This window comes from Oncorhynchus nerka, linkage group LG11 (genome assembly GCF_034236695.1).
Source record: "Oncorhynchus nerka isolate Pitt River linkage group LG11, Oner_Uvic_2.0, whole genome shotgun sequence".
Classification (NCBI taxonomy): domain Eukaryota; kingdom Metazoa; phylum Chordata; class Actinopteri; order Salmoniformes; family Salmonidae; genus Oncorhynchus; species Oncorhynchus nerka.
Genome location: NC_088406.1, coordinates 67646735 through 67668444, shown reverse-complemented (window position 1 = coordinate 67668444; position 21710 = coordinate 67646735). Strand labels below are relative to the sequence as shown.

Genomic DNA, 21710 nt, shown 5'->3' with positions numbered 1-21710 from the left:
TGAAAAGTCCCATTTTGGGTTTATTGAACATAAACAAGTGTCAAATACACCATATGAAAACCACACATATAAATCTGCATGAACTTCATTTTTTATTAAAAGTGTCTTGGGAAAAAATGTATTAGTGGATGGAAGTAATGAAACATAATTTGTGAACATCATATATCCTACACAGTACAAACACAATATGAAATAGACTTTTTAGGCTTAAATATCACACAATGTCTGGATGCAATATTCTACTCAGGAATATTCAACACTGAAATGGATTACTCTCGTTATTCCAAATGCATCTGTAGATCTTTTCTGTTGACAACAATGAAAATGAATCTTTGTCTTTAATGCAGGGTTTGAAGTACACAACAGAAGCTATGGAGTGAACTGTTTTTTCTGCTGGTGTATCCTGATGTAGCTCGTTTCAAAGAACCTCTTCCTGGAGTGCGTACAGGGAAATGGCCTTTCTCACGTGTGGACCTTCAGGTGCCTTTTCAGGTCACCTGCCTGGGCGAAGCGCATGGGACACTGGGTACAGCTGTAGGGTTTCTCCCCTGTGTGGACCCTCTGGTGTCTTTTCAGGTCACCAGCCTGGGCGAAGCACATATGACACTGGGTACAGCTGAAGGGTTTTACCCCTGTGTGGACCCTCTGGTGCCTCTTCAGGTTGCCCGCATGGGCAAAGCGCATGTGACACTGGTTACAGGTGAAGGGTTTCACCCCCGTGTGGACCCTCTGATGGATCTCCACCTTCTGGGAGCAGTTGAAGCCTTTGTTACAGAACATGCAGAGGAACCGCTTCTCTTTACCACCTGTTGTTGCTACCCCTTCCCGCGCCTTGGCCTTTTGGTCGTTTGAGTTCGATACCTGATCGAAAAGAACATGGCCTTGTGAATTGGAAGGTGCCATCGACATGGTCACTCGGTGTAAAGGGGAGTGGGTTGCAACATTTGGATTTGTCTCTAAGCTTTCACTGTAGTCTAAGAAGTCACTGGTGTTGCCCTGCAAGTGTCCTTCTCCTAAGTGAGTCTTGTCTGCATTCCATGTCAGAGGAGGGTCGCTCTCCACTTTCACAGTGACCTCATCTACAACCAGACCCTCCCCTTTCTTATCAAGGAACCCTTCAGAGTATACACTATTGCTGTACTGGTTCCAGTCCCCTCTCATTGGATTAGTCTGTGTATCTAAGCCCACAGGCATGTCACCAGATATCATCTGTGTCTCTGTAGCGTATGAACAGGACGGATCATTGTGAGTCTGTAACACGCCAGAGTCCTTACGGGATAGAACCGTCCTCGGGCTACCGTAAAGTAAATACTCTGTGCAGGGAGCAGGAGGACAGCCCAGTCGCCCCAGCCCCAATAAAGTCTTCGTGTCTGACTTGAGGACGGCGTTCGGCGTTCCACTGACCTCCGTGATGCTTCGTCGGGTCCTGGGCCGCACTGGGGCAGTGGTGGGGACCTCTATGGCTACAGGGGGCTCTCTAGCCACACGAGTCTGGAAGTCTCTGCTGTGCCGTGGGTCCTCCTCTCCTTCAGACCTCTCCAGCTTGACCCCAAGACCTGCAGCCTCTGCATCTGCCGACTGACACAAAAAGAGAGGAGGTTATTACTGGTACATGAGTTGGATAACAAGATAGTAGGGAAGATAACAATGCCTCTATGGTAGATGAATTAGGATGTACATTTAAGCAAGTGAATAATTAAGTTAAGAATAAATTATTATTTACAATGACAGCCTACCCCGGCCAAACCTGGACAACGCTGGGCCAATTATGCACTGCCCTATGGGACTCCCAATCACATGCCAGATGTGATTCAGCCTGGATTTGAACTAAGGACTGTAGTGATGCCTCTTGCACTGAGGTGCAGTGCCTTAGACAGCTGCACCACTCGGGTGCGCTAAACAGGCCACATTCGAGTTAAAAATAACACATTTTTTATGCAACACTATAACACTAACCTCTATCACAATAACATGCTGGGTTGAGGTTCCACTCCCCTCATCAACAGTGATTGGTTGGTCATCTCTCCATGTATTGTGTCCCGCTGGCTTCACAAAGCTCCTGTGGCCTCCAGTGAGATTTCCTTCACCTGAGAGAGTTATTGGGGGGAAAGAGGTGGTTAGATTAGCTACTGTGACCGTTCAACGGTATATTGTACATTATTGACACTGTCTAAAAATGGCAAGGACGTTAGGTAATTCATCTCGTAAGTTTGTGACATAGTAGGTAGGTCGCCTAGCGTTTAGTGTCGGGACAGAAACCAGATGGTCACTGGTTCAAACACCTGAAGCAACAGGGTTAAAAAATAAATCATATGTTGATATAGCCTAGAGCAAGGCACTACTATGGCAGATCCTGTAAAACAACACATTCCACTGCACCTATCTAGTGTGTGACAAAACATTTTTTACTATCTATGTATTATGATCCATGTATTACATTGTTTTCACTGAGTAAATCATAGTAAATGCTGTAAATTAATAATCAGGTTAGAATATATTGTTTCTTTGCCAAATAATCTGGGGAGTTATTGCATACTATAAAAAAACGGACCAAGACCCAATTCTGGGTAACACCGATAACACCATGTGCAGCTGGGAACGGGGCGACAACGCCTGCCTTATGCAAAATGTACCTCTTGCCATTCCTCTGTATTTGTCGAGGATTTTTACACTACTGGGTCGAATGGCGAGGACGCGCTCCCGTGACACCTTCAGCTCCAGTAGCTGTAGTCTCCTCCGCAATGCCCTGTTTTCTTTCTGGCTTTGAGTTATTTCCAAACGAAACACTGCATAGTCGTCGTCTACGAGTTTACAGATCTCTGACACGGCTGCATTCGCTAGCACCTCCATAATGGATGCTATTTGAGTGTGAAAAACCATACAGTTAGCCATTGTAAGCTAACGTTAGCAACTAGCTAGCTAGCGTTACCTAGAGAACACTTATCAACCAAGTTCTGTCTCCAACGCGAATTAAAGACTACATGTCGTAAGTATGTGATGCTATGCAGTTAAAGTATTCATATTTTGAATTCCAGGGTGTTAATAAACATCTAAATAACAACAAAAACGCAAACGTGGAAATTGTTCTTGTGTTCACTTCCGTTTACAGTCTTCTTTGTGTGGTTTTCCGGCAGAATAGACCCTTAGTTGCGCATTACTGCCTTTTACAGGTTGTAGTGTGAATTTCACATTTTGTTCACAGAAATGGATAAGTAGATTGGGGGAATTGAATTGCACCACCATCTTACCCTACATACACGCCACTATACCCATCAAACCTACTCCCCCACATACACGCCACTGTCCCCAACAGACCTACCACCCCTTCCCACTACTTTGGCCCTAAAAAGTCCTACACCAGACTGTCGGCTTGGGAGGATGGAGCCCATTCTCTCAAAACTCCCTGTAGTTCTTCTGCACTAAAATCTCAATCACCCAAAAACGTATCTGCTACTACTACCATCAAATCAATCTTCTGGAATATATGTTCCATCTGTGCGGTGCAATTAATGACCATAGCAATAAACACCAAGAAGCCAACCTTAAAGCACAAACTGTTTGGATCACTCTGTACTGGGCTACTTCTCACATTGATCCTCTCAGGCTCCTTCACCCTTTTCCCACCATCATCTACTTTCCTCACTGCCTCGGCATGACATTTTCTTCACTACTTGAGCCCCGGCAACCTCAAACTGTCTCTCTTGCACCAGACACTTCTGATCCCCAGCAATATGGGCACCCCCACAATTGACACAGCTTTTTCCACTGAAACACACCCCTTTGTCCCATGCCCTCCTGCACACTTCTCACATCTTGGAATATTCTTCCTACACATTAGCATAAGTTTGACAACTAAAACATAGTAGGGGGTTCAAAACAAAAGCTCTCAACGGATAAGTTACATATTCTAACATGACTTTATCGGGTAAACACTGGGGAGGGGAAAAGGTAAAGACGAGCTCACTTCAGTCTCGCGCCCTCCACCGAGTCTGCAACACACCAAACGGAGGGCCTCATTTACACTGAAGAGAAAGGATGTTATTGGTTGATGTCCAAGCTTAAAGGGTGTGGTTAAATGAAAAAGCTATGCACGCTGTTCTTTGAAATATGATACTGCCAGTGGTGGAAAAAGTACCCAATTGTCATACTTGAGTAAAAGTTTAAAAAATAACTAAATAGAAAAGTCGACAATAACTAAATCCCACAGTTGACAGTGCATGTCAAAGCAAAAACCAAGCCATGAGGTCGAAGGAATTGCAGGCCTTTATGGTAGAGTGGCCAGACAAAAGCCACTCTCTCTCTCCCATCAGAGGGGAAGGAGGGAAGTGGGTCCGGTTCTAGGACTTTAACGACCGGTCGTAAACTTCCTCTCTCGTGCACTGCAATATGGAGAAGTCAAAATTGTTTGTGTGTAGAGAGAGACTCTGCCCCAAAACTTTAACATCAAAGGTTGGATATTAAAACAATATTTCTACACAAAGAATGTGGGAAATGTTCAGGAGGGACTTAAAGAACAATCATGTCAGATAATTTATTGTTTGGTGATATCATTAAAGATGTTATAACGGAAACATTGTAACTTTAAGAGATATCACAATGGATATGTCAGAGTTACATCAAAATGTTGTAAATATCTTATATGATTAAATATGAAACTATTTGTGAGAAGATGAAATGTGATTTTAGCCTTCTAAATGAGAATTGTGTTTCATGTAAACTAGGGTTCGTGCAGATTTGAAGTCAACAACGTTCAGAATGAGACTGATATGAGGTAATAATAAGTATGGATGACTAATATGATAACGATATTCTGATATTCTTCAGTTAATTCGGGAAACAGTAAATCATTAAACAAACTTTTCCATGGTTCCCCAAGATTGCTAATGAGTTAATTTTTACATGATTCATTTAATCCCGTAATAACTAAACAGTTAATTGACTTGATTTTGAAACAGTCCTCCCATTAATGATAGTCACGTCACGACACCTTGTAATAGAAGATACAGTACGAAAATAAGGAGATGACCATTGGGCTACAGGAGATGAGAATTGCAGGTAACATATGAGGTTAATTTGATTTGATTCATTTTAGCAATGATGCTTGCAAAAAGGTTGTAGTTGTTCCCATAGTATATAGACCAGGGGTATTCAACTCTTACCCTACGAGGTCCGGAGCCTGCTGGTTTTCTGTTCTACCTGATAATTAATTGCACCCACCTGGTGTCCCAGGTCTAAATCAGTCCCTGATTAAAGTGGTACAAGGTTTAAAAAAAAAAAAGCAGTGGAACTGGCTTCGAGGTCCAGAGTTGAGTTTGAGGGAGTTAGAGCAACCATGTACTGTCTATGTAGGCCTAAAACTGATTCTGGATAAGCTAAATACTGGGCTCACAGCTAACCTTTTAGGTCAATAATATGCTGTTTTAATACAAATGTTGTTGGCTTTATAATCGTGAGAGAATTATGCTTTGAACTGCGGAGTAGAGCACCAGTTAAAGGAGTCATAGCCGGGGTCTCCATGGAGTTAGATACTGAATAATTAAAGAGAATCCAAGATGTGGTTGGTGCCCGTCCCCTGAACCACATGGTGAACGGGGAAAAGGAAGAAACTCAGTTGGTTCCATTGTTTTTTGATAAAGAACACATTCCTATGCATGTAAAGTTAGGTTACGAAAAGTATGCAGATAGAGTATTTGTCCATAAGCCACTACAAAGCAAAAACTGTAAAGGATTTGGCCATGTCAAAAATGTTTGCAGACGGAAGGAGTATATTGAAGGTCGGAGTGAAGAAGGTCAGTGTTGCAATTGTGGTGGGGATCATTATCCAGAGTTCTTGGAGTGTCCTGTAAGGGTGAAGGAGGTCAAGGTGGCAAAGGTAAGGGCGGGTCATAGGATCACCTACGCAGAGCCAAGCAAAAGAATTGAGACAGCAAGTGACGCTAGTGTTAATGATATGGCAGTGGATACACCCCAGACATTAGTGAATGTTTTGTCAATCAAGAGAACTGGACACGCTTTGTGTGAAGAAGGTGGATTTTGTGGCGTTTATTGCAGCGGTTATTAATTGTACTGCTAAAAAATTGGACATCATTGTGGCTGCGGCAGAAAAGTCTTTGGGCCTGAAAGAATTCACAGCGGATGACCTGCAAGGTACTGGCGGTGGAAGATGTACCGCCCTCCAGAGCTCCTGACCCTGTGTAGGGATCAGATTGTGATTTTAATAGAAGTAGTAGCGTGAATTTTGGTTAGTGTTGTTTGTTTTTCGTAGTTAGTATGAATTTGTTAATCTAAAACATATTTCGTTTTTTTGGGCATACTACATTAGATGGCGGCAATACACTGAGTGTAGTCTGCTCATAAACCTCAAAGAAGAAGAAAAATTGTGAGAGAAATTGAACTAGCTAGTAGCTAATGGGAGCTAGCTATACTGAACAAAAATATGACCGCAACATGCAACAATTTCAAAGATTTTGCTGAGTTACAGTTCCTATAAGGAAATCAGTGAATTGAAATAAATAAATTAGGCCTTAATCTATGGATTTCACATGACTGGGCATAGGCCCACCCACTTGGAAGCAAGGGTTACCCACTGTGGAGCCAGGCCCAGCCAATCAGGATGAGTTTTTCCCCACAAATGGGCTTTATTACAGACAGAAGTACTCCTTAGCACCCCGCCCTCCGACGATCCCGCAGGTAAAGAAGCCGGATGTGGAGGTCCTGGGCTGGCGTGGTTACACATAGTCTGCGGTTGTAAGGCCGGTTGGACGTAATGCCAAAATCTCTAAAACAATATAGAGAAAATAACATTCAATTCTCTGGAAAAAGCTCTGGTGGACATTCCTGCAGTCAGCATGGCAAATGCAAATGAATTACTTAAAAATCATACAATATGATTTTCTGGATTTTTGTTTTAGATTCCGTCTCTCACAGTTGAAGTGTACCTATGATAAAAATTACAGACCTCTACATGCTTTGTAAGTAGGAAAACCTGCAAAATTGGCAGTGTATCAAATACTTGTTCTCCCCACTGTATAACATTTCTGGGATCTTTTATTTCAGCTCATGAAACATGGGACCAGAACATTACATGTTGCTTTTATATTTTTGTTCAGTGTAGTTATACCTAACCAGGTAAGCTGACTTTTCTCAAAACAACCCTGTGGCTAGCTACTTCGTGTGCCTCATGCTAGCCAGCACAGACAAATATCACTCCAGAAATGTCAAAATTCTAGACCATTTCTCCCCTCCTGCAGCAGCTTTAGCTCATCTTGAGTAACAGAAAAATGCAGTGAAAACCAGCGTGCTGCAAACATTCTAAAATGTTTTGTCACCGGTGCTGGTTTTTAGTCCTTTAAATTGCTCCTACGGCACTAATCTGGTGAGCACCTTTGGAGCTCCACCCAAGCAAAGCATTTTATTGGTTTGATGTGTTGCGAGGCGTCACTGATTTACGCCGGGTTCTCGCTCCTCTTTAGGCTGATTTCTGCCATGGAACATCCCCAGGCTTCTCGTTTTAAGGAAGCCCGGTTCGCAACAAGGCTACATTCAAGTTAACGTCACATTAAGTGTGTAAAGAAAAATAAATGCATTGCATTACAATGACCACCCTTTCCATGCATATATTTTTGCACTTTTGGTCACTTGGCCTTTTGGTGACATGTTGATTTCTTCAAACCAAGCTGCTTACCTATTGCAGATTCAGTCTTCCCAGCCTGGTGCAGGTCTACAATTTTGTTTCTGCTGTCCTTTGACAGCTCTTTGGTCTTGGCCATAGTGGAGTTTGGAATGTGACTGTTTAAGGTTGTGGACAGGTGTCTTTTATACTGATAACAAGTTCAAACAGGTGCCATTAATACAGGTAACGAGTGGAGGACAGAGGAGCCCCTTAAAGAAGAAGTTACAGGTCTGTGAGAGCCAGAAATCTTGCTTGTTTGTAGGTGACCAAATACTTATTTTCCACCATAATTTGCAAATAAATTCATAAAAAATCCTACAATGTGATTTTTCTAATTTTCTCTCTCATAGTTGAAGTGTACCTATGATGAAAATTACAGGCCTCTCTCTTTTTAAGTGGGAGAACTTGCACAATTGGTGGCTGACTAAATACTTTTTTGCCCCACTGTACATGACTAAAACTAGATAAAGATAAATGGAACAATATATTTTAATAAGATAATCATTAAGAACTAACAATCACCTAAATAAAAGCTAGACAGTCAGCGACCGCACCATTGGCCATACTCCCTGTCACACCCACCACATATGCCCCATTTTGATCCAGAAAAAACCCCAGACATGGAGGGTTTACCCATCCCCACTACGTTTAAGTCCTTTACTGTAGTTACAGAATGACTTCATTGTTGTTAAACCCATCATGGTGGACATAAATATGATGTGCGTAAAAAACAAGTCAGCTATGCAAAGTCAAAAGTCAGACAAACCTAACTAAACTATTTTGACGTGTACAGTAGGTGTTTGTTAGTGTGTGGGTATGTGGAGGTATATGTACTATGTGGAGGTATATTTAGTAAGTCTATATTGGTTATAAAGTGCTGTTGGGTGTATACAGAACAGGGTGAGATCAGATGTGATGTATACAAAAGAGAGTCAATGAAAATCTTAGAATGAAAGTCACATTTTTGGTTTATTAAACAAGCAAGTTTAAAAATCACCAGATGAAAACACCACACACACGTCAACAAAAAATCTGCATGAACTTGATAAACTGCATCAGTATACTCATTAAAAGTGTCTTGGGTGAAAAAACATTAAGCAGTTAAATGGAAGTAATGAAATAGGCATTTGTGAACATCATATTGCCTATACAGGACAAACACAATATGTAATAGACTTTTTAGGCTTATATACAGGGCTTTCAGAAAGTATTCATACCCTTTGACTCATTCCACATTTTATTGTGTTACAGTTCGAATTCAAAATGGATAAAAAATCATTTAAAAAATAATCTAAATAATATAACCCAGAACGACAAAGTGAAAACATGTTTTTAGAAATATCACATTTACATAAGTATTCACACCCCTGAGCCAATACTTTGTAGAAGCACTTTTGGCAGCAATTACAACTGAGAGTCTTTCTTGGTAAGTCTCTAAGAGCTTTCCACACCTGGATTATGCAACATTTGCCCATTATTCATAAAATAAAATCGACAAGCTCTTTCAAATAGGTTGTTGATCATTGCTAGACAACCATTTTCAGGTCTTACCTCGAATTTTCAAGTAGATTTAAGTCAAAACTGTAACTCGGCCAACATTCATTGTCGTCTTGGTAAGCAAATACAGTGTAGAACTGCCTTTGTGATTTAGGTTATTTTCCTGCTGAAAGGGGAATTCATCTCCCAGTGTCTGGTGGAAAGCAGACTTAAGCAGGTTTTCCTCTAGGATTTTGCCTGTGCTTAGCTCCATTCCATTAATTTTTTTATCCTGAAAAATTCCCCAGTCCTTATCAATTAAAAGCATACCATGATGCAGCCACCACTATGCTTGAAAATATGGAGTGGTACTCATTAATGTGATGTATTGGATTTGCCCCAAACATAACACTTTGTATTTATTCAGGACAAAAAAATGAATTGCTTTGCCACATTTCTTGCAGTATTACATTAGTGCCTTGTTGCAAACAGGATGTGTGTTTGGAATATGTTTATTCTGTGCAGGCTTCCTTCTTTTCACTCTGTCAATTAAGTTAGTATTGTGGAGTAACTACAATGTTGTTGTGTCAGTGTTCTCCTATCACAGCCATTATTCTCTGTAACTGTTTTAAAGTCACTATTGGCCTCATGGTGAAATCCCTGAGCGGTTTCCTTGCTCTCCAGCAACTGAGTTAGGAAGGCTGCTTGTATCTTTTTAGTGACTGGGTGTATTGATACGCCATCAAAAGTGTAACGAAAGGGATTTTCAATGTCTGCTCTTTTTACCCATCTACCAATAGGTTCCCTTCTTTGCGAGGCATTGAAAAACCTCCCTGGTCTTTGTGGTTTAATCTGTGTCTAAAGTTCACTGCTTGACTGAGGGATAATTTTATGTGTGGGGTACAGCGATGAGGTAGTCATACACAAATCAAGTTAAACACTATTATTGCACACAAAGTCCATGACACTTATTATGTGACTTTTTAAGCACATTTTTATTCCTGAACTTATTTAGGCTTGCCATAACTAATGGGTTGAATACTTATTGACTCAAGACATTTCAGCTTATCATTTGTAATTAATTTGTAAACCTTTTGGAAAAACATAGTTCCACTTTGACATTATGGGCTATTGTATAACCCAGTGACAAAAATATACATGTAATACATTTTAAATTCAGGCTGTAACACAATATTGTATTATATGCCTTATACAGTTGAAGTCAGAAGTTTACATTCATTTAGGTTGGAGTCATTAAAACACGTTTTTCAACCACTCCACAAATATCTTGTTAGCAAACTAAGGTTTTGGCAAGTCGGTTAGGACATCTACTTTGTGCATGACACATGTAATTTTTCCAACAATTGTTTAGACAGATTATTTCACGTATAATTCACTGTATCACAATTCCAGTGGGTCAGAAGTTTACATACACTAAGTTGACTGTGCCTTTAAACAGCTTGGAAAAATCCAGAAAATTATGTCATGGCTTTAGAAGCTTCTGATAGGCTAATTGACATCATTTGAGTCAATTGGAGGTATACCTGTGAATGTATTTCAAGGCCTACCTTCAAACTCAGTGCCTCTTTGCTTGACATCATAGGAAAATCAAAAGAAATCAGTCAAGACCTCAGAAAAATTGTGGACCTCCACAAGTCTGGTTCATCCTTGGGAGCAATTTCCAAACGCCTGAAGGTACCACGTTTACCTGTACAAACAATAGTATGCAAGTATAAACACCATGGAACCACGCAGCCATCATACCGCTCAGGAAGGAGACGCGGTCTGTCTCCTAGAGATGAACGTACTTTGGTGTGAAAAATGCAAATCAATACCAAAACAACAGCAAAGGACCTTGTGAAGATGCTGGAGTAAACAGGTACAAAAGTATCTATATCCACAGTAAAACAAGTCCTATATCGACATAACCTGAAAGGCCGCTCAGGAAGGAATAAGCCACTGCTCCAAAACCGCCATAAAAAATCCAGACTACGGTTTGCAACTGCACATGGGGACAAAGATCGTACTTTTTGGAGAAATGTCCTCTGGTGTAATGAAACAAAAATAGAACTGGTTGGCCATAATGACCATCGTTATGTTTGGAGGAAAAAGGGGGAGGCTTGCAAGCTGAAGAACACCATCCCAACCGTGAAACACGGGGTGGCAGCATCATGTTGTGGGGTGCTTTGCTGCAGGAGGGTCGGGTGCACTTCACAAAATAGATGGCATCATGAGGGAGGAAAATGATGTGGATATATTGAAAAACATCTCAAGACATCAGTCAGGAAGTTAAAGCTTGGTCGCAAATGGGTCTTCCAAATGGACAATGACCCCAAGCAAACTTCCAAAGTTGTGGCAAAATGGCTTAAGGACAACAAAGTCAAGGTATTGGAGTGGCCATCACAAGACGTGATGAAATAAATAAAAGCTGAAATAAATAATTCTCTCTAGTATTATTCGGACATTTCACATTTTTATAAGAAAGTGGTGATCCTAACTGACCTAAGACAGGGAATTTGTACTAGGATTAAATTTCAGGAATTGTGAAAAACTGAGTTTAAATGTATTTGGCTAAGGTGTATGTAAGCTTCTGACTTCAATTGTATATCACACAATGTCTGGGCCTTGCACTTCAATGATTAAGCCACAACTGCTGTTATTTTATGCATCTTTGTCATCTTTCTGCATCTACTTTTAAAGCAGGGTTTGATCTTAGCATCAGAAGCTATCGAGTGGAATGGTTACTTTCTATGTTATAGTGGAATGGTTTTTCTGCTGATGCATCTTGAGGTATCTCCTCTCCGAGAACCTCTTCCTACAGTGAGTGCAGTCGAATGGCCTTTCTCCCGTGTGGACCTTCAGGTGCATCTTCAGCTGGTGCTGGCGGGAGAACCTCTTCTCGCACTGGGGGCAGCTATAGGGTTTCTCCCCTGTGTGGACTCTCTGATGCCTCTTCAGACTGGATGATTGTGAAAAACTGGCCTGGCACAGGTGGCAGCTGAATGGTTTCTCCCCCGTGTGCATCCTTTGGTGGATCTCCACCTGTTTGCAGAAACTGAAGGCTTTCCCACAGAATGAACACGGGAAGCGCTTCTCTTTGCCACCAGATCTACTGATAACGTCACTACTACTGTCATTTGTCAAAAGGCTTGTGTAGCCATTTACTGTTGAAGCACTGGCATGGTCTGAGGTCTGGTTTAACATTAGGAGAGTGTGAGGAGGATGAAGGCCAGGGAGTGTCTGTGTTGTCGCAGGGTCCATGTTCCAGTTGAGAGATCCTAAAGAAGGCAGGCTGAAGGCAGCACCTGTTAGGGGATTAACCTGAGGTGCCAACAGTGTCTCTGAATCACAACTATAGGAGCAGGATGGAGTATCACTAGCAGAGTTTGTTTCTGTTCTCTCCCGCCGCATATGGATACCTCCCAGTCCCTGTGGACCAAATCTATGCCTCGCCCTGGTCTCAGCCAGTCTGTTGTCATGGAGACTAAGTTTGGATGTTGTTTTGTGTTTGACTGTCTGTTTCTGGTAGTGGTTAACAATGTTGTTCCCCAGTCCAGAGTTGAGGACGCTGTCCCATCCACTGACCTCCACTATGTCACCTCTGGTCCTGGCCTGCTCAGTGATGTTGTCCCCTGGGCCCTTGGCTGCACCGGTCTGGGCCTTGGAATCCAAAATGGTCACCCAGTCTCCTCTGTTAGCCTCCAGCCAACCACCTGCAGGAAGAGGTTACAAAATAGACTTTACAAACATGGCAGAGAACTCTACATATGGATTTTTGTTGTTGTCAATTACCTGGTCAAGTTTATAGATTATAATGTCTGTTTTTATATGTAAACATAAGTTCAATTGATTTTATTTTATGAATTAAGAAAATATAGAAAAGAAAATAGCCAGGCGCATCACCATTCCCTGTGAAGATCCATTACTTTATTTAGGCAGGTAGCCTAGCGGTTAAGAGCATTAGGCTGACTAGTTGAAAAATCTGTCGATGTGCCCTTGAGCAAGGTACTTAACCCTAATTGCTCCTGTAAGTTGCTCTGGATAAGTGTGTCTACTAAATGACTAAAATGTAAATATGCATGTCTCCCTTACCTTGCTCCACCATCTTTAGTCCACTCAGCAGGTCAATGTTCTCTGGTCCATCCTCTACTGTCTCCTCTTTGACTAGCAGCAGATCAGGCTTCCCATCCTCCATGTCTACTGACTGTAAGAGATACAGAGTGAGAGGATGTTGGATCAAGAAATCTGATATGAGCACCCTGCTATGGAGCATTTTCTGATTGGGCAATGAGGGATTGCTATGAGTACTATGCAAACATGTTACTTGATTTGATAATATGCAAACATATTCGTTGATTTGATTACTTGACCCTTAAAATGTTTTAATAATTCAAAGGCATGGTCTCACACTTAAAGGGCAACACCACCACTTTTCAACCTCACTTTCATTATCTCCAGCAAAATACCAGTGTCAACATACTTTTAGTGTATGTGGACACCTGCTCGTAGAACATCCCTTTCCAAAATCATGGACATTAATATGGAGTTGGTCCCCCCTTTGCTATTATAACAGCCACCGATCTTCTGATAAGGTTTTCCACTAGATGTTAGAACATTGCTGCAGGGACTTGCTTCCATTCAGTCACAAGAGTATTAGTGAGGTCGGGCACTGATGTTGGGCGATTAGGCCTGGCTTGCAGTCGGCGTTCCAATTCATCTCAAAGGTGTTAGATGCGGTTGAGGTCAGGGCTCTGTGCAGGCCTGTCAAGGTCTTCCACACCGAACTTGATAAACCATTTCTGTATGGACCTCGCTTTGTGCATGGGGGCATTGTCATGCTGAAACAAGAAAGGGCTTTCCCCAAACTGTTTTCACAAAAGGTGGAAGCACAGAATGGTCTAGAATGTCATTGTATGCTATAGCATTAAGAATCACCTTCACTGGAACTAAGGGGCCTAGCCCAAACCATGAAAAGCAGCCACAGACCATTATTTCTCATCCATCAAACTTTACAGTTGGCACTATGCAATGGGACAGGTAGAGTTCTCCTGGCGTCCGCCAAACCTAGATTCGTCCGTCGAACTGCCAGATGGTGAAGCGTGATTCATCACACAAGAGAACGCGTTTCCACTGCTCCAGAGTCTAATGGCGGCGAGCTTTACACCACTCCAGCCGACGCTTGGCAATGCGCATGGTGATCTTAAGCTTGTTTGCAGCTGCTCGACCATGGAAACCCATTACGTATGTGAAAACGGCACATTTCTAAAGTTAAGTAAAAAAATATATAAAGTAAAAACATTCTACCCGATGACATAAAAAAAAAGTGATATTCAAACACTGAGATTCGCAGTGATGTTGGGAGCAAGAAAATACCCTCCCTTGTGCTAGAAATACCCTCCCTTGTGCTTTTAATCCATCACAGAGAAGCATTTTTTAGGACCTTATCTTTTTAACCACAGATCATATAAACGGTCTGTTTTCACATATGTAGACACTGGTTTGGTGCTGGAAATTATGATTATGAGAAAACATATTTTCTGATCTGATGAAACCAAGATTGAACTCTTTGGCCTGAATGCCAATCGTCACATCTGGAGGAAACCTGGCACCATCCCAACAGTGAAGCACGGTGGTGGCAGCATCATGCTGTGGGGATGTTTTTCAGAGGCAGGGACTGGGAGACTAGTCAGGATCGAGGGAATGATGAATGGCGCAAAGTACAGGGAGATCCTTGATGAAAACCTGCTCCAGAGCGCTCAGGACCTCAGACTGGGGCGAAGGTTCACCTTCCAACAGGAAAACGACCCTAAGGACACATCCAAGACAACGCAGGAGTGGTTTCGGGACAAGTCTCTGAATGTCCTTGAATGGCCCAGCCAGAGCCTGGACTTTAACCCGATCTACCATCTCTGGGGAGACCTGAAAACAGCTATGCAGCGACAGTCCCCATCCAACTGACAAGGTTGAGAGGATCTGCAGAAAAGAATGGGAGAAAATCCCCAAATACAGGTGTGCCAAGCTTGTAGTGTCATACCCAAAGGTGCTTCAACAAAGTACTGAGTGAAGGGTCTGAATACTTATGTAAATGTGATATTTCCACTCTGAAATTTTAATACATTTGCAAAAATTTCTAAAAGACTCATTTGCATTGTCATTATGGGGTGTTGTGTGTAGATTGATGAGGGGGAAAAAACTCAAGGGTTCTGAATACTTTCCGAATGCACTGTAGACAGGTATGTTACTTTCCAAATCATGTCCAATCAATTTGAATTTACCACAGGTGGACGCCATTCAAGTTGTAGAAACATCTCAAGAATGATCAATGGAAACACGATGCACCTGAGCTCAATTTCGAGTCATAGCAAAGGGTCTGAATACTTAAGTAAATAAGGTATTTTTTTTGTTGCTTTTTAAAATTTGCTAACATTTATAACAACCTGTTTTCACTTTGTCATTATGGGGTATTATTGATGAGGAAAAAGATATTGTATCAATTTTAGCTACGTCGGCAGCAGAGTGTGCAGCTGAGTGGGCAGCAGCTACATGAAAAAAATCCAGCACATGCACAGAAATCTCTATCATATCTAAGTATGATATAATAGGTTGGGTTCCAGAAAATCGGGAACAGTATATATTTTTGTTGTTGTAATTTTACCCCCTTTTTCTCCCCAATTTTGTTATATCGAATTGGTAGTTACGATCTTGTCTCATCACTGCAACTCCCCAACAGGCTCGGGAGAGGCGAAGGTCAAGTCATGCTTCCTCTGAAACATGACCCGCCAAGCCGCGCTGCTTCTTAACACCTGCTCGCGTAACCCGGAAGCCAGCCGCACCAATGTGTCGGAGGCCCGCCACAAGGAGTCGCAGGAGCGCGATGAGCCAAGTAAAGCCACCCGGCCAAACCCAGATGACACTGGGCCAATTGTGCGCTGCCCTATGGGACTCCTAGTCACGGCCAGATGTGACACAGCCTGGGATCCAACCCCAGGCTGCAGTGATGCCTCAACACTGCGCTGCAGTGCCTTAGACTGCTGTGCCACTTGGGATGCCCCATAACAGGCTTTTAAAATGTAATATTGGTGCACAATTTCTACTTAAAAATATGTTTAAAAAGACAGTAATTCACAGTTCACAGTTGGCTCACCTCAGTGAGACTGTGTGTGGTCCTATGCTGTTCAGCTGGTTCCTCTGTGGGTTCAGGAGGAGGTGTAGTCTGGTTGTCCTCTGTGAACATGGTCCCGTCAGGGTTCCCCATACCTTCCTCCTTCACCAGCAGCACCTCTGGACCCTCCTCCTCCTGGAAGAGAGCGGTGATACAGATTACTCTTTAAGGTACATGCACACACAGATAATAAACACGCTTTCAACATGGAGTGTTTACCCATCCCCACTACGTTTGAGTCCTATACTGTAGTCACAGAATGACTTCATTGTTGTTAAACCCATCATGGTGGACATAAATATGACGTTGTGGATAAATATAAGTCAGCTATGCTAAGTCAAAAGTCATCAGACAAACCTGACTAAACTATTTTGACGTGTACAGTAGGTGTTTCTTAGTGTGTGGGTATGTGTAGGTATTAGGGCTGTCAAACGATGACAATAATCAAGTTAACGGCATTAGTTAATAGCGATTAATCTGCTCAAATTTGGCCCCAAAGAAAGATTTTTCCATTTAAAAAGTAGTGCATTGAGATACAGGCATACAATGCTTTGATTGTAAGGAACGGAAACACAAAATGATCTACGTCAAAATCTTTTAGTAGCATTTCCACCATGAACAACACGTCACTAACATTGCTACAGCTATTAATGCTCCCAATGTTTGAGTAGGCCTACTCCCTCTTATCAATGTTCTTGAAGTGTAACACTTGTAAACAGTACAGACACACACAGTTAAGTACTGTTAAAGCTTCAGGTATTCTAGGAAAAAAATAACTGTCTCTATGGATACAAAGAACAGAGAGCTTTTAAACTGATGAAAACATTGTAACCATCTGTACTGTTCAGATAACTTTATACACATAGTCCTACGCACTCTCCCTCCCACACCAGGTCTCTCACACTTACTCCCACACCATTGACTATGATATTGATTACTGCTTTGTTGAGAAAGAAAAAGGCATTTCACTGTACTAGTACACATGACAATAAAACCGTGAAACTTGAAACACACATCCTCTCTCTCACACACACCCCACTCTTGAATATGCAGCCTACCTTTGAAGTCAATTCCTTTTCAGTTCTTCCTGTGCCATCCAAATTTGTGCATAGCCGTGTCAGTGGTCAAGTTATCAGGTTGCTAAGTAACATGACTAGCTTGCTAAATATTGGTGTTTGTTATCAAACCAAAAAAACAGCAGCTTGCGAGTAGTTTAAAATGGCCTGTGACATGCACGCCAATCTGTGGCAGAAAAAAAACATAGCTCCAGTAATATGGGGTATAACTTTCACATGATTTTGGCTAGAAGCTCTCGGTCTTCAGCTATGCAAAGGTGTGAAGCACTGACTGTAACGGTGTTCCCTGTTGTGTTCTGCACTTAAAATCGCCGGCATCCGAAAAATGTACAGCGATGAACATGTCACGCGTTAAATAATGGGCCTAGTAAGTATATTTAGTAAGTGTATATTGGTTATGAAGCACTGTTGGGATCAGATGCGATGTATATTAAAGATAATCTCAATGAAAGTCTTGGAATGAAAAGTCCCATTTTGTGTTTATTAAACATAAACAAGTTTTACATACACCATATGAAAATCACACATATGCATGACCCAACTAAAAATCTGGCATTAACTTGTTGAACTGCATTTCTTTTCTCATTAAAAGTGTCTTGGGAAAAAAATTCAGTAGGTGAATGGAAGTAATCCAGGCATTTGTAAACATGTACCCTACAGAGTACAAACATAATATGTAACAGACTTTAGGCTTATAACACACAATGTCTGGATGCAATATTCTACCCAGCAATATTCAACACTGAAATCTGATACTGTTATTCCAAATGTCTCTGTGGATCTTTTCTGCTGATAACAATGAAAATGTATACATGTGTCTTTAATTCAGGGTTTGATCTAAACATAAGAAGCTACGCGTGAAATGGTTTATTTGAATGTTATAGACTAGAATGATTTTTCTGCTGGTGTATTCTGAGGTAGCTCCTCTCTGAGAACCTCTTCCCGCAGTGCGTACAGGCAAACAGCGTTTCTCCCGTGTGGACCTTCAAGTGCATCTTCAGCTGGTGCTGGCGGGAAAACCTCTTCTCACACTGGGGGCAGCTGTAGGGTTTCTCCCCTGTGTGGACCCTCTCGTGCCTCTTCAGGTCACCAGCCTCAGCGAAGCGCATGTGACACTGTGTACAGCTGAAGGGTTTCACCCCTGTGTGGACCCTCTGGTGCCTCTTCAGGTTGCCAGCCTGGGCGAAGCGCATATGACACCGTGTACAGCTGAAGGGTTTTACCCCTGTGTGAACCCTCTGGTGGATCTCAACATTATGTGGGCAGCTGAAGGCTTTGTTACAGAACATGCAGAGGAACCGTTTCTCTTTACTATTGCCTGATGTAGCATCCCCTGTCTGAGCCTGGGCTCTAGTCCTGTCGTTTGAGTTCAATACCTGATCAAAAAAGACGCGGCCGTGTGAATCAGAAGGCCCCATCGACGTGGATACTGGGTCGCGATCTCTGAACGCATGTGAAGGGGAGTGGGTCGCAACATTTAGATTTGTCTCCAAGCTTTCCCTGTAATCTAAAAAGTCGCTGGTATTGCCCTGCGAGTGTCCTTCTTTTAAGTGAGTCTCATCTGCATTCCATGTCTGAGGAGAGTCGCGCTCAACTTTCACAATCACCTCATCTACGACTAGACCCTCCCCTTTCTTATCTAGGAAACCTTCCGAGTATACACTACTGCTGTACTGGTTCCAGTCCCCTCTCATTGGATTAGTCTGTGTATCTAAGCCCACAGGCATGTCACCAGATATCATCTGTGTCTCTGTAGCGTATGAACAGGTTGGATCATTGTCAGCCTGTAATGCATCACCTGAGTCCCGATTGGATAAAACTGTCCTCAGGTTACCGTAAAGTAAATACTCTGAGCGGGGAGCAGGAGGACAGCCCAGTTGTCCCAGCCCCGTTAAAGTCTCGGTGTCTGTCTCTGACTTGAGAACGGCGTTCTGGGTTCCACTGACCTCCGTGATGCTGCATCGGGTCCTGGGCTGCACTGAGGCGATGGTGGGGTCCTCCATAACTACAGGAGGCACTCCAGCTGCTCCAGTATGGATATCTGTGCTGTGTCGTGGGTCCTCCTCTCCTTCAGACCTCTCCAGCTTGACTCCAGTACCTGCAGCCTCTGCATCTGCAGGCTGACACAAGAAGAGAGGTTATTGAATAACAATGTCATAGGGAAGTCTCACAAACTTCCCTATGGCATATAAATGAGGATGTACATATTAGCAAGTGAATAGCTGAGGGGAGACTTTCTGAAATAAACTGGCCACATTTGATGTACTATAATTTTGATGTAATACTATTACACTAACCTCTATCATGATAACGTGCTGGGTTGAGGTTCCACTCCCCTCATCAACAGTGATTGGTTGGTCATCTCTCCATGTATGTTGTCCCATAGGCTTTACAAAGCTTCTGTAGCCTCCAGTCCGATGTCCTTCACCTGAGTGAGTGATTGGGTGAAAAGAGGTGGTTAGGTTAGGTACTGTCAATGCTCAACTGTATATTGTACACTAAGGTAACATTTATCATAACTTCTTGAAATATTGATTGATGTATTATGTTCCATGCAACACATTGTTTTCATTGAGTAAATAGGATGTGCAGTAAATCAATAATCTGGTTAGAACATGATATTGTGTCTTTGCGCCAAGATAGCTAAGTAATCAGGGGAATTATTGCATACTGTCCAAAAACTGACCAAGACTAAATTCTGGGTAACACATCTGAACACATGTCCAGAGGGGAACGGGGCGACAGGCCGCGCATCCTCTGCATTCTGCTAAATGTACCTCTTGCCAATCCTCTGTATCGGTCGAGGATCTTGACACTGCTGGGACGACTGACGAGGACGCGCTCTGGTATTGTCCTCTCAGCGCGCTCCCGTGCCACCTTCAGTTCCAGTAGTTTCCTCCGCAATGCCCTGTTTTCTTTCTGGCTTTGAGTTATTTCCAAACGAAACACTGCATAGTCGTCGTCTACGAGTTTACAGATCTCTGCCACGGCTGCATTCGCTAGCACCTCCATGATGGAGGCTATTTGAGTGTGAAACACCATACAGTTAGCCATTGTTAGCAGCTAGCGTTACCTAGATAACATCTATCAACTAAGTCGTCTCCAACACGAATTATACACTTTATAGTGTGAGTATGTGATGCTGTGCAGTTACATTAGTCATATTTTGAAATCCAGGGTGTTAAACGTCTAAATAACAACAATAAAAACGCTAACGTAGAAATTGTTCATTGTCACTGTTGTTCACTGTTGTTCACTTCCGTTTACTTCTTCTTTACGGCGGTTGGCATCCAATATTTATGGTGCATTAGCGCCACCAACTGTACGGGGATTAAAAAAGGAAACTCCATATTGTGAGAGTGGGAGATCAGTTTTGTTATTATCTCTCACTTCTTCAGTACTTCAAACTTCAATAAATCCCTCCACCGGCTCTGGGTCCTGAGAGGGTATTACTGCTCTTGACAGCACCTCATGGAACTCCTCTGCTGACAAATCTTTTAGTCCCAGGAACCAGTCTGCCGCATCCACAATAATGCCCATCTTCCTGGACTTTCCCTCCACATTAGCTGTGCCATTGATCACAATTGCCATAAAACTCACAAAGTCCACCTTCTTTACATACAGTATATCTGGATTCTGCTGGTGGGAGGCCAACTCTGCAACCTGCAGAGGCCTACCTGACACACCTCGGACCTCCTACTATGTCTACCCTTCTTACCGTCTCCGCATAGGAGTGAATTCCCTGATTTTGGCCACTTCCATCTCTTTCACCCTATTTGGGCATTCCAAGGATGTCGCCTCATGTTCTCTACCACAGTTACAATACTTCATTCCTTTGCATATCTCTTCTGCTGCACAGTCTCCATCAAAGTGGTTTCCCCCACACGTCCCACATCTCGGCTCCTTCCGTCTGCAGACACTTTCTACATGTCCAAACATTTTACAACTGTTACACTGCAAAGGCCTGGATATAAAGGCTCTGACAGGATAATACACATATCCCAGCTGCCCTCGGGTCAGGAGGGACTCCACATTAAAAAAAACACAAGGGCAGACAAACCCTTCTCCTTCTTGCCGTTAACCACACAATTCATCAAGCATACATCAACCACTCCAGGAATTTACTTTAGCATATCAATATCAACTTATTATACAACTCCTGAAATGACTCCTTTTAATAGGTGACCTGCTCCGTTTGAACTTTACCCAAAGCTTTCTCCACCACTTTGGATATCTTCAATGGGTTGGGTGTACATCGTTCCAGAAAACATACTTCCACCAAGATACGATGGGGAATTATCAACCCTAGCCAATTTTTCTTATT

At 42.5% G+C, this 21710-nt stretch overlaps 1 protein-coding gene across 1 annotated transcript; it reads right to left on the bottom strand.

The window, feature by feature from the left end:
* LOC115137447 (uncharacterized) lies at nucleotides 1–20654 on the bottom strand. The gene is made up of 9 exons (XM_029673766.2): nucleotides 20164–20654; nucleotides 19684–19814; nucleotides 19333–19506; nucleotides 16293–16445; nucleotides 13241–13352; nucleotides 11903–12861; nucleotides 2634–2898; nucleotides 1957–2087; nucleotides 1–1578 (listed from the first exon to the last, which is right to left on the bottom strand). Exons 1-9 carry the CDS (start codon nucleotides 20438–20440, stop codon nucleotides 463–465), a joined length of 3318 nt encoding a protein of 1105 aa, XP_029529626.2. The 5' UTR covers nucleotides 20441–20654; the 3' UTR covers nucleotides 1–462.
* Nucleotides 20655–21710: the final 1056 nt, after the last annotated feature.

Coding starts and splice junctions, on each gene's coding strand:
- LOC115137447 (XM_029673766.2), bottom strand. CDS start 20,440: ATGGCTAACTGTATGGTGTTTCACACTCAAATAGCCTCCATCATGGAG. Junction 13,353..16,292: donor CCACACACAGTCTCACTGAG/GTGAGCCAACTG, acceptor TATCTCTTACAG/TCAGTAGACATGGAGGATGG. Junction 12,862..13,240: donor ACTAAAGATGGTGGAGCAAG/GTAAGGGAGACA, acceptor CTCTTCCTGCAG/GTGGTTGGCTGGAGGCTAAC.